Source organism: Equus quagga, chromosome 2, assembly GCF_021613505.1.
Source record: "Equus quagga isolate Etosha38 chromosome 2, UCLA_HA_Equagga_1.0, whole genome shotgun sequence".
In the NCBI taxonomy this organism is placed as follows: domain Eukaryota; kingdom Metazoa; phylum Chordata; class Mammalia; order Perissodactyla; family Equidae; genus Equus; species Equus quagga.
Window position 1 is genome coordinate 81856583 of NC_060268.1, and position 13862 is coordinate 81870444.

At 44.8% G+C, this 13862-nt stretch overlaps 1 protein-coding gene across 1 annotated transcript in view; it reads right to left on the bottom strand.

The window, feature by feature from the left end:
* The window catches only part of PGPEP1L (pyroglutamyl-peptidase I like), a 33847-nt gene that overhangs the window by 14776 nt on the left and 5209 nt on the right, over positions 1 to 13862 (bottom strand). The window contains 1 exon segment of the mRNA XM_046655030.1: positions 12468 to 12520. Within this exon segment, the coding sequence (XP_046510986.1) occupies positions 12468 to 12520 (53 nt within the window).

Below are 13862 nucleotides of genomic sequence, written 5' to 3' on the forward strand. Positions count from 1 at the left end.
ATAAGTTCATCAGTTGCATTTGGCCTGTGATGACTGGATAGGACTGATCGGGAAAGAGAAAGGATAGGAGGGAACCAGCCCCTGTCTCTAGCCAAAGACTAGCACTGGGGAGTCTGCCACATTCAGAGATCTGGTCAGAAAGGAAGGTCAGTAGAGACTGCTGCTAGAATTGGCTTTTTTTTTTTTTTTTTGGTGGAGAGGATTGTCCCTGAGCTAACATCTGTGCCAATCTTCCTCTATTTTATATGTGGGACACTGCCACAGCATGGCTTTGATGAGCAGTATGTAGGTTTGCTCCTGGGATCCAAACCTGCAAATCACGGGCTACTGAGGTGGAGCACATAAACTTAACTACTATGCCGTGGGGCCAGCCCCTAGAGTTGGCTTTTTAGATGGACATGGTTGGAGGTCATTAACCTCTGAATACGTTTCCTGTGGTTTTGCTCCAAAAATAACACCACACCCTCATGGCCTGTCAAGAATACCCCTCTGCTCGAGGGGGGTTCCCAGTTCTCCATCTGGGAGCCTGGGCGGAATCAGGCTTCTGGGTGCTGCCCTCAGGCCTGTGGGGGGCCTCAGAGAACCTCAACCTCTGGTCTGCTTAACAGAAACCTTGTCTCTGCAACGAGATGGAAATGCACCCTCATCCCTTTTGGCACACTTGACTTTTTCCCAGTGAATGACAGAGCAGAACAATTAACCCAAAGTAATCTCAGCCCAGAAGAACATTCCTCCCACAGGTCTGGTTTCTAATAACCTGGAGGCACATAGTCAAAGGAATTTGGGTGTGGAATGTAGAGGTACAAGGCTGCCACCTCCGATTTCCTCTCCGCTTCTCTTCCTGGCTCTGTCTTTGTTACTGAGGTCCTGTGATGCTACCCACCAGCCTTTGCAGCAGGTGCTCCCTCTGCCTGGAACGCTTCCCAGAGCAGCTTCTCCTTGTCACTCAGGTCCCAGCTGAAATGTCGCGTCTTCAGAGAGGCCTTTCTGGCCTACTACTGCTGGAGGAGTTCCCACGTCACCATGCCCTGCCTCACCCTGCCCTCTATTCTTCAAAGCTCTTAGCACTCGCTGGCATCCTTTTGCTTGGCTTGTACAGTCATGAGTCGCTTCACGATAGGGATATGGTTTGAGAAATGCATCTTTAAGTGATTTCATCATTGTGTGAATATGACTGAAGGGGAAGAAGATTTGCCACCCCGAAACGCGTCTCTTTAACATGAGGATCATTTAAGGCTGATTATTATTAAGAAACAAAAGACTCAGAATGTTTTTCTTCTCTCTCCCTTAACTGCCTAAAAGAATTCAGATTAAAAAATCTGTCTCAGGAAGCAAGCTATCACCTTAGCATAACATGAACTACGTGGTAGAAAGGGCGGGCAGTCTGAGAAGAGACTAAATTCATAGTAAGTCACTTAGCTCGTGCTGACGTCTCCATCTTTTAGACAGGACTAATAATTAAGTGGGGATTTCAACAAAGCCTACTCTTTTCCATATCTGAAAGTCTTTTGGACCAGAGTTCTAGACTTTTAAGGTATCAAGAGCTAGATGTCGTCTTCTCAGATGACAGCAAGAGAGTCTGAAAGGTAACAGTATCTGAGCTGCTGGTTTGCTGAAGGTGTCTCAGGATTTGAGAGGTCCTAAAGAGAAGTCGTTACAGATGACAATTATTCCCACATAAATGCCGTATTGCAAACTGAGAACAATCAAAATGTGGATGTTTTCAGGAAGAGGGAATGAGGCAGGGACAGCAATGACTCCAGACTTTTCTGGTGGCTGGAGCCTGAGGATGGCAAGCTGGTTGGAAGGGGGCGTGGTCTTGGTAAGGGAAGCTAACGATCAGATGATGTTTATTTGATGTATCTCGAAGGTACTGGTAGAAAGATGAGCTCAACTAAATCTTTACAATTTATTATTTTATTTGATTGCATCCTCAGCACAACATCTCAAGCCAATAGGAGGAGTAAAAAGGAAGGTCTAGCTGGTCAACTTGCCCTCAGTCTCCTCACCTGTCTAATGGGAACAATAACAATACTGCGTCTACCATAAAGACTATCAGGACCCCAGGGAGGTCAAATAAAATGGTAAAAAGAGGTCCTTAGCGATTTTACTAGTAGCACTTTGAGCGTGGGACCAGGGCTGGAAGCCAGGTGGTGGTAAATGAATTTAAAAGTTAATAGGAAAAATTAATTCTCTCTCTTTTCTTGATCAGGCTGGCTAGAGATTTGTCAATTTTATTGATTGTCTCAAAGAACCAGCTTTTGGTTTCTTTGATTATCGTTATTATGTTTCTGTTCTCCAGTTCATTGATTTCTGTTTTGATCTTTACTATTTCCTTTCTTCTGTTTAGTTTGGGTTTAATATGCTCTTCTTTCTAGTTTTGTAAAGTAGAAGCTGAGGGTGTTGATTCGAGGCCTTTCTTCTTTTCTAAAATTGTTGCTCAGTGCTCCAGAGTTCCCCCAGTCTGGTGTTAGCAGCATGCTGCAAAGGTTAATACATTGGGCTTTACTTTTTATTCATTTCAAAATACTTTCTAATATCCCTTTTGATTTCTTCTTTGATCCATGGCTTATTTAGATGTGCATGATTTAGTTTCCAAATATTTTGGGATTTTCCAGATATCCTCCTATGGTTGATTTCTACCTTCAATCCACTGTGGCCAGAGAACATACTTGTATGAGTTGAATCCCTTTGAATTTATTCGGATTTGTTTTATGGCCCAGGATATGGTCCATCTTGGTAAATGTTCTGTATGCACTTAAAAGAGTGTATGTTCTGCTGATGTAGGGTGGAGAGCTCTACAAATGTCAATTATGTCAAGTTGGTTGATGGTCTGTTCAAGTCTTCTGGATCTGTGCTCATTTTCTGTCTATGTGTTCTATCCATTATCGAGAGAGGAGCAGTGAAATCTCTGACTGTAGCTGTGGATATGTCTATTCTCTCTGCAGTTCCATTAGTTTTTGCTTCACATATTTTGGAAGCACTGTTATTAGGGGCATAAATGATTAGGGCTGTTACGTCCTCTTTGTTAACTGACCATGATTAATTGCTTGCTTAATACGTAATTGCTAAATGACTTTCTGACTCCAAATTGTGAGCTCTTAGAACATAGTTACCAAGACAGGTAAAGGACAGGAATAGTCTCATAAGTGGGCAAAAGAGAGGGGGACCCACAGCAGGATGCTGCCTGATGATGGCTACCCCAAATGCATCTTGTGGCTCCCTAGTCATAGTCCCATCTCCGGGGCACCGAGTGCCTGAAATTTCACCACCATAGATCCTTTGGGTTCATTAATCCCTGTCTAGATATTTTTGCAAGTGCCTGCGAGAGAGGAAACACTGCCCCAGCACACCTTCTTGCCCAGGGAGAAGGCACAGTGTGTGAGCACTGGGGCCCAGGGGGTGCACCCAATGCTGGGAGAATCAGGAGTACCCCAGAGAGGTGCAGCCTTACCAAGGCTGGTCGGGGTGAAGCGTAAGGATCTGTGATTATAGATGTCAGTCCAGAGGCCCCAGAAGCCATCAATGGCACCTCAAACTGACCCACAGCTTGCAGGTCCATGAGGGACCCCGTGGATTCTGGAATCCTGGGTGTGGCATCCTTAATATAATGCTGATATTTTTTTAAGACGTGGAACGTGCTTCTAACGTGAGTGGATGTGACTGGGATGCAGATGAGAAAAGGCATGCCCAAGAGCCTCTTTTTTTTCTTTGTCTCCCTGAAAGCTTCGTCCCTCCCCAGAATAAACAGGATCTTAGGGGTGCCTTCTGCATCCCAGTTCAAATATGACGTTCCGCTGCCCTGAGTAACCTGCATAATTCCCAGGGTCATGCTTGTCTGTGTACTTTTCTCTGGTATTAGACTGTGTGTGGCGCAGGATATATTTCCTTCATATTTATGGCAACACAAATACAGCACGAATGCCCTCAAGATTCTAGTCTGGACTCTGCAAAGCAAGATAAACAGGCCAGGGTGTTTCCTATGCCGAGAGAGTATGTAATCCAGAGAGGACAGGATGTGTTCCATCAAATCTAAGCCCCAGAGATTGAAGGCCGGGCATTACTGTGTGAACCACCAAGAAAGCAAAGACTCTGCTCAACTACAACAAAGCATAAGACGGAATTGACTGTGAGATTTGTCTGATTTCAGGACACCAAAATGTTTTTTTTTAAAAAAAGGAGCCCTTTGCATCAATGAAATATAAGTGATGTGAGCAAGGACAGGAGGACATGTGTGGATTTATATATAAAAGGAATGCAGTTAATTAAAAAGTCCTGGCTTTAGTCTAATTTTCAATACAATCAAACACATGGTGGAAAACAAAATGAGGAATCTTGCGTTTTCCTTGGAGGAGAGGGTGTTAGCGATGGGGATAGTAAAGGAGGTGGGAAAGGTTTCAGGAGAAGATGGACTTTGAAAAGGAAACGAGCCATAATCCAGAGTATAAAATAACCATCCATGAGTCCATACTGACGTAGAGAAATGATTACGTAAATGAATAAACAGCTGGGGGCAGGAAGAGCCAGATCGTCCCTGCAGACACATTGCAAATAGTTGATGTAGATACTCTGTCCCACCCCAGGGGGGTAGCTCCTTGCCCCTTGAGTGTGAGCTGCGTGCAGTGACTGACAGCCTTCCAAAGAGCGTAGTATAAAAAGGGGAAGAAAGCAACTTTACAGTGAGAAATCTGAGACACACTCCCTCAGCCACGTGATCAAGGTCAACATCAACAGTGATCAGTCATGTTGACAGTATGTGCCCTTGATAGGATGCGATGAGAATGCCACTTGACCTCTGTGCTCCTCCTCCCCAAAACCCATAACCCCAGGCTAATCATGAGAAAAACATCATTCAGAGCCAATTGAAGGACAGTCTACAAAATACCTAATCAGTACTCCTTAAAACCATCAAAGTCACCAAAAACAAGGAAAGTCTAAGAAACAATCACAGCCTAAGGGGAGATGAGGACTAAGCGTGATGGGCCATCCTGGATGGGGGGATGGAACAGGAAAAGGACGCTGTATTTGCTGGGGGTCAGGGTGGGGAAGAAGGCGGACCCCCAGTAAGGCCCTGGAAAGGTGCTGGAGTCTTTTTGAAAGGTCTTACCCTGGTTTTTCTGGTTTGTCATCCTGTCAATGTGGGGATGGATTTAGGATTTAAGGAGAAGTAAACATTTGACTCACTTGTCTGTAAATGGCAAGCTTTCCCCCAAATAAGCAGAGTAAATGCACTTCTCTGAGTGTTTAATAAAAGCACGGTGTCTATGGGAGGGCTGGCTGTGAAGCCACAGCAGACGCTCTTCATGAACTTGAAGGAACGTTCCTCCACCAGGTGTGGGTTTTCTCTTTACCTGCCGTTATCCTCGGGAACTCTCTGTAGCCCGGCTCCTTGCCTGAGCTGCTGCCGCTATAGGAGGAAGCCTTCAGCCCAGGGCCCAGGCTCATTGTCATGGGCTCACAGATCCTCCATATTCATGTAGATTCTTGTGCCATTGCAAAATGAGAATGCAAGGACAGTCCTATTTTGTGCTGCCCTGGGGCCGGCAGGAAATGTGTAGAGTAATATGGCTACTTCGCTTCCCATTGATACGGTGGGTTCACACTACATAGTCATCAGATTAAAGCAAGAAGGTGTAAGCAATCATAGAAAAGGCTTCAAGTGAGTTTGGGTTATCCAGCCTTGGAGGTCAGTGTCCACACACCCCATCAAAGTGGTCGCCCTGGAAGTGGTTGGCACTGAGCTGGTTGCTATGGTAGGTCCGTGTAGATGACAGGGAGGTGTTGGGGTCTCCTTTCATCCTCGCACTGGTTATTTTTATCTCAGGCTTTCCGTATTAGTCAAGAAAACAAAACAAAACCCACTGTGGGCCAGATTCGAAAAATGTCATAAATTATGTCTATATTCACTTAGGTTAGAAAAAGGCGTTATCTTGGGATTTGGTAGGGAGAATAGAGATCCTCTTAGGAAAGAAAACAAAGATGAATCAAAAGAAACAATTTACTCTTACTTAGATGGGTACGTAGTTACCTGCCTGGCCCTGAGCGTGCTCTACAGGACCCAGCCTCCATCATAAAGTTCTGTTCAGCTTGGTGGTTTTTTTACTTTTCGGAATCACTGCCTTTTATTCTTTATTATGATGATTTTTTTTAAGCAACATGTAATATGGGCACAAGGCCACCTCATCTTTAGAGTAAAGAGAAATTATTCTGCATATCACATTGATCAGGTCTGGCAAGAGCCTTGACCTCCTGACCACTTGGGCCGGGTTTACTATGACAGTTACATAATGTCTTAGCCCAACTGACCCATGACCAGTTTTATAAGACCCTTGTTTTATTTGCTGCCTTTCCAGGTTCAGGCACTTCTAGAAGAGTTAAGGACATAATTTCTTTTGAAAGAATATGAGGTGGTACTGGCTCCTGGCACTGGTACTTAGAGTCTCCAGAAAGCAGCAATATGGTGAGCAAGAAGAATGAACAGCCTATCGCCTTGCTGTGTCTCAGGAGCTGGCAGGAGAGCTGTGCAGAGGGTGGATAGGAACTCACAGCAGAGGGTCAGCCATGATGAGTTGGATGGAGGGCTGAGGCGTTTGGGTGAACATCCTCACTTTGCTCACCATCGGTTATTAGGTAGTGGGTCTTGACATTTCTTTGTGGTCCTGTTCTTCTGAACTGAGTGTTGTCTTCTCCAAGGGAAAGAGAGAGGCAAGTGGGCTGAACATGGACTTCACTCACTGGGACCAATTGAGACTGGAATCTAGGCACTGCCACTTCATGGCATGTGTCCTTGGGCCAGATATTCAACCTCTCTGAGCATCCATTTCCTCACCTGCCAGATGGGAATAACAATATCACCTTCTCGGGACTGCAGGAAGAGTTCAGTGAGCCACTCTGCATAGTGTCCACTGTGGTGGTTTTGAAAATTTATTCCCACTTGCCAGAAGTTAGCTCATTCTTTATTGCTGCTTCCACCAGCTGGCCTTCCCAGTGGCCTCTCGGGGTATAATTTCCTCTTGTTTTGCTTTAGGTTCCTTTTTTTCCATGTATTTTCCAGAATGAAATTAATCTCTTCCTCTTCAGAGTCTCATAATGTAGCACTTCTCAGCATCTGCTTTGGGTTATAATTATTTTATTTATTGGCCATCTCTTCTCCCTCGAGGAACCCCTGTAAGGAACTGTGGTATAAGAAAGAGTATATCTGGGGAACCGGCCCCATGGCTGAGTGGTTAAAGTTCTGCATGCTCTGCTTTGGCATCACGGGTTCACGGGTTTGGATCCGGGGCATGGACCTACTCCATTCATCAGCCATGCTGTGGAGGCATCTCACATACAAAGTAGAGGAAGATAGGCAACCAATGTTTGCTCAGGGTGAATCTTCCTCACGAAAAACAACAAAAAAAGAGTATATCTGGTCTCTGTCCCCAGTTCCAGGCACAGAGCTTCAAAAGCCCTTGGAATTTGTTGAGTGACAAGAGTCTTTGTTATGCTAATAAGGTGATGCATGGGGGGCCCATAGGTAGCTTCAGGACAGGATCTGGTCACCAGAAAAACCAATTGCATGGTTAGAGGGTTGAGACTTTCAGCTGCCCCACCTTCAAGGAGGGGAGGTGGACTGCAGATTGAGTTCAATCAGGTAGCCAATAACTTCATCAATCACATCTCTGTAATGAAACTCCAATAAAAACTTTGGATACAGAAGCTCAGTGGAGTTTCCCTTTTTTTAAGATTTTATTTTTTTCCTTTTTCTCCCCAACCCCCCCAGTACATGGTTGTATATTCTTAATTGTGGGTCCTTCTAGTTGTGGCATGTGGGATGCCACCTCAGCATGGTTTGATGAGCAGTGCCATGTCTGTGCCCAGGATTTGAACCAATGAAACACTGGGCCGCCTGCAGCAGAGCGTGTGAACTTAACCACTTGGCCACGGGGCCAGCCCCTGGAGTTTCCCTTTTGATGAATGCACTGATGTGCCGGGAGGGTGAGCCACCCTGACTCCATGGGGAGAGGGCATGGATGCCATTCCAAACTTCAGCATACGTGTATTCTTATAATAAAACTTTCATTGTAAGTAGAGTGCTTTTCTGAGCTCTATGAGTCATTCTAGCAAATTATCAAACCTGAGGGGGTCATGAGCTCTCCTGAATTTACAGCCGGTCAGAAGAGCAGGTGGTCTGGGGACCCCTGAAGTGCAGCAGGTGTCTGAAGCGAGGGCATCTCGTGGAGGACTTTGCCCTTAACCTGTGAGGTCTGTGTGAACTCCTGCTAGTTAGAGTCAGAATTGTAGTGCAGGACACCCAGTTGGGGTGGAACTGGAACAGGAAGAGACTACTGTTTCAGTAGATTCTATGCTCCACATCAGGAACTGGGTAAATATAAGTTGAACTGAGAAGAATTGAGTTAATATTTTATGTTCATATGAACATTGTTATTTCTTTGGTCTTCCTCTTATTTGGGGCACCCCTGATATTGGAGTCTTGGTGGAGGACAGAGCCTGGCTCCCACCACAAATGCTGAAAATGCCAGTCTCTCTGTGGCCAGGGCAAGATCACATGACCTGGGCTCAGCCAATCTGACGCACTCATCATCTCTGACTTTGAATCAGGGGCAAATCTCTCTGACAGAAGCAACATCCAGCTTCCTAGGGCAGCCATGATGCCAGTGGAGGCATGCAGCAGCCAGTGTCATGAGAAAAAGCTCCAGTGACAGTGTTCAGTGAGACAGCAGCAGTGTCCTCATCCACCTTGTTCTACAAGTGATTTTTGATCCCTTTGATTGAGGTTTTGTTCATTTGTTTTCTTTTTCTGTTTGGTTCCTCTACTGTCTTGAAAATCATATAATGTACTCCATTTCTACTCTTTTATGGTTACTCCTGAAATTTTGCCATGCATATGTAATTTAACAAAGGCTAAACTTGAGACCTGGATGCCAGTCCTATAGAATACAAGGACCTTAGAAGACTTGAACTTCAATAATTTCAATTATTACTTTATTATTATGTAATTGTATATTATTTAATATTATCATATACAAATAACGCTAGTTACAGGCTCACTATTTCTCCTCGCATGTGACACCATCTTTCTGGGAGCATTTTCCTTCTTTGTGAAGGATATCCTTCAGATGCTTCTTTAGTATTGTGCCTGTTGGTAGTAAACTCTTTGTGCTTGTTTTTACAAAAATGTCTTTATTTCATCCTTGTTCTTGAAATAGGATTTTGATGAGTACATAATTTCAGGTTGATAATTTTTTTTCAGCCTTTTGAAGATATTATGCCACTCTTTTCTGGCTTTTATTGTTGTTTTTGAGAAATTTACTCTTAGTCTAATTCTCTTGTCAATTTTTATAGGTGGCCTGTCTCTTCTTTCTGGCTACTTTAAGAGCTCCTTGCTTTGATTTTCTGCAGTTTTACTCTGAAGTGTATATGTATGGATTTTGCTCATCTTTATTTGGATTTTTTGGACTCCTTATTTGTGGAAATTGATCCTTTCATCACTTCTGGAATAGTTTCAATCATTATCTAATTGAATATTGCTTCTCTTCCATTCTTACCATTCTCTCCTTGTGGAACTCCAATTAAACATATGTCAGAATATCTCATTTTATTATCTATATCTCTTAATTTCTTTTTTCACTTCCTTGTCCATCTCTTTATGCTGCCCTTTGAATAATATCTTCAGATCTATCTTCTAGTTCACGAATTTTCTCTTCATCTGTCTCTAAAACGGCTGTATACATGTATGTTTGAGTGTGTATTTCATACAATTTACCCATTTAAAGTCTAATTCAATGGTTTTTAGTATATTCACAGAGTTGTGCAACCATCATCACAATCCGTTTTAGAACCTTTTCATCATCCCTAAAAGAAACTCTATACCCATTAGCAGTTACTCTCTATATCCCCCAGTCGCCCCTCACCTGCCCTAGGCAAGCACTAAGCTACTTTACATCTCAGCAGATTTGCTTCATCTGGACATTCATCTAAATAGAATCACACAATATGCAGTCTTTCGTGACCGGAGTCTCTCACTTAGCGTAATTCTAAACAACTGTCTTTTAAGTCATCTGTTGAATTCTTCACTTCAACAATTGTGTTTTAAATTTTTATAAACTCTATTAGTCCCTTTTTCAATTTACTGGATCTTTTGAGTCTTTTGTTGCTTATTTTTGAGATTCTATCTCTACTTCTTTAAACATTTCATATATAGTTATGCTATTTTCTGATGGTATCGAGCAGAATGATTTAGAAGCCCAAGAACTTGCTTCTGCTGATTCTTACTCACGGTAGCTTGTTTCTTTGCATATCTGGTAATCTTTGCTTGGGAACTGACATTTAGGTTATCTTCGTTTGTGGAAAATCTGAGGTTTTCCATCCTTAAGAGAAATCGCATCTGCTTCTGCTGGGAGTCAGGGGTGCTGGAGACCCCAGGCTCTCCTTCCAAGGGTCTGGCTTCCAGAGGAGTTTCCTTCTAGCTCCATTGCCCTGGCTTCTCAGAATGCTGGTGACAGCACTTGCCCCCACCTGCCTTTGGTGTGTGGACTGACCACTCACTCCTTCAGGCTGCTGTCCTTGGCAGGTGGGATGTATATATACACACAGTGTGATGCATATGAGCTTTCCTGTCCCTACTGAGTGGCCAGCAAGCCATAGAAGTTCTCTCTCACAGTTTATCTGCCAGGAAGGGCCCCTCAGAGCACCATAGTTTGCTATCCTTCTGCCATTCCTAGAAGCCCCTAGCCTGCTTCTGGTTCTCTAGCTTTATTGGTGAAGCTTGAGCTTCTCAATCTTTCCATTTCCTGTGTGAACCTCCAGAGTCAGATTCTGTTTGCCTGCAACTGAGAACCCTGAGGGAGAGAACAGCCTCCAGTAATATAAGAATTACATTGAAAAAAAGAAAAAAGAAGAAAAAAAGGAAAAGAAGAAAAAGAAAAAAGAGAAAGAAAAAAAAAGGGGCCAGCCCTGTGGCTGAGTGGTTGAGTTCGCCTGCTCGGCTTCGACGGCCCAGGGTTTCCTGGGTGGGATCCTGGGTGTGGACATGGCAACACTCGTCAGGCCACGTTGAGGTGGCGTCTCACATGCCACAACTAGGAGGACCCACAACTAAAAATACACAATTATGTGCTGGGGGGATTTGGGGAGAAAAAAGCAGAAAAAAAAAAGAAGAAGATTGGCAACAGTTGTTAGCTCAAGTGCCAATCTTTGGGAAAAAAAAAAAAGCATTACATCAGTGGGCACCCGCAGTGTGCCCTGCCCTGCTCTAATCCCCGCAGTTATCATAACCTTCCCATTTTACGGATAAGGAAACTGGGGTGCAGAAAAGTTGGGTGACTCGTCTTGGGTCATACAGGTTGCAGCCGTGGGAGCTGGGAGGTGAATGCTGGCTCTTTTCCATTCTCATGACTGCGAATGGAACTGAAGGCCTCATGGCCATCCGGGACTCAGCAGAAAAAGTCCTGTTTTGTGAGGAACAGGCTGCAGACACCTGGGAGCTCATGAAAGCTCCGACCTGGCCTTTCTGGTATGTGGTGTGCAACAGCGAGGCTTCGCAGTAAGTCCAGGGTTCTCTGAGCTTTTTTCTGGTTGAAAAAACCCCAAATTCTAACTCAAGAACCATGAGTTTCCTTGACTGCATCTGTGCAGACAGCCTAGAAAATCAATGTCATGCAAATGCATGATTCACGTGGTTTTGCTGCATTTTCCGACTGAGAAACTCTGAGAATAGGCTCAAGACCTCATCGTTGGCTTGACCCGTAGGTGGATGGACATGACACTGACCGTCAGTGTGAATAAACAGCCTGCTGTGTTCTGAGCCTTGGAGTGACACCTGTGTGGGCATCGACATGAGACATTGCTTCAAGGAGGAGAGAGGGGCTGCTCCCTGCTACCGACCCCTCCTCCTGGACTGTCCTGGACTGTCCTGGCATGTGCTTTCTCCTGACCACTACTTTCTCAAAAATAAAGGTGTGTTGTTTCATTTATTAAGTGTTTACCTTGTGCCAGGCGCTCTGCTTACAAAGCTGCTTTAATCGACTTACATACTTCCTGCTTTACATACTTAGCTCTTTTACTCTAAGAACAGCCTGCAACATCGACACTGCTGTGCTCCTGTTTCATGAACAACGGGGAAACTGAGGCTGAGGGAAGTGACCTCCTGAGGCTCCAAAGCCAGAAGGGGTGGGGGCCATGGGAACCCAGCTCATGGGGCAGCAGAGCCTGCCTCAGGGCCCTCCTGTCCTTCCCAGGAGGTCCCTTTAGCCTCTTTTCTCTACTACACAGCCAGAAGGGCCACCTGGGGGCAGGTGAGTCACAACCTAAGGACCAAAGGTTTGCCCTTCTCCCAGGGCCCCAGTATTTGTTTTCTCCACTCCCATGTGGATCTGATACCCAGAGGCCTGCAGCCGAGGTTTCTTAGAGCCACAGAAGGATGGCAGGCCCCCCAGCAACTGGCGCTGGACCCGGCGGGGGCTTACCTTCACTGCTTCCCAGCTGGAATTCACCAGATGCTGCCGGAAGGGCCCAAAACCTGAAACCAAGGAGACCGTTGTTTGTTCGGGCCAGCCTGGGGAGGGGATGTCTACTCCTGGGCTGCTCCCCGGGGGTACCTCCTGCTACTCCTAGGGCCACTGTGGGCCCACAGGAATGCCAGACATCCCCTTTCTTGTGGAGGCCTGCGACCTTGCCAGTCTGGGAGCATCTGCAGAATTCTCTTGTGTGAGGCATTGTGGAGGAGCCAAAAGGGAACATGGGGCCGACCCACTGCCAAGCTAGGACGGCTTGAGAGAGTGTGCAAAAATGTCCAGTTAAAGTGCATGCTTTGGAGAGAGCCTGGAAATACATCCCCGTGAATACGCACAGTTGTCTGCTAACAAAGGTGCAAAAGCAGTTCACTAGGGAACAGACACCCTTTCCAACACACCGGGCTGCGACAGTTGGGTGTACTGGCAGTCCATAGAGACAGAAAGTAGATTAGTGGTTCCTAGAGCTGGAGTGTGTGTGTGTGCATGTGGGGTGGAATTAGGGAGTGTCAGCTAAGGGGAGTTGGCGTTTCTTTCTGGGGTAAGGAAAATGTTCTAAAATTGATTGTGATGATGAATGCATCACTCTGTGAATATACTAAAAGCCACTGAACTGCACACTTTAAATGAATGAATTGGACAGTATACGAATTACATCTTAATAAAGTTGTTACATTTTTTTAAAAAAAAACAAAGGAACTACCGATACGTACAACTTAGATGAACATCAAGGGAATTATGCTCAGTGAAAAAGCCCAATCTCAAAAGGATACATACTACACGATTCTATTTACGTAATTTGTGTAAAATAACATAATTATAGAGATGAAGAACAGATTAATGGTTGCCAGGAGTTAGAGACACAGGAAGGGGGTGTCTGTGGCTGTGAGGAATAGTTCGAGGGAACCCTGTGAGGTTGCTACAGTTATTTATTGTGTCGGTGGTGGTGACACAAAGCTACACGTATGATAAAACTGCATACAGCTGTACACACACACACACACACACACACACACACAGAGCGCTATACCAATGTCAATATCTTGGCTTTCATATTGAAGCTGTTAACGTTAGAGGAGGCTGGATGAAGGGTACAGGAGACCATACATACATTTCTTTGTAAATTCCTGTGAATCTATAATTATTAGTATTTCAAAATATAAATTTTTAAAAACATGCTCTTTGGTCCAGCATTTCTCAAATGCTAATATTATGTGGGCATATCTTGTTAAAATATAGAATCTGATTGTGTGGGCCTCGGATGATGCTGGAGATTCTGCATGCCTAACAAGCCCCTGGGTGGTCCTGATGCTACTGGCCCTCAGACTACCCTTTGAGCAGTGAGGCCGT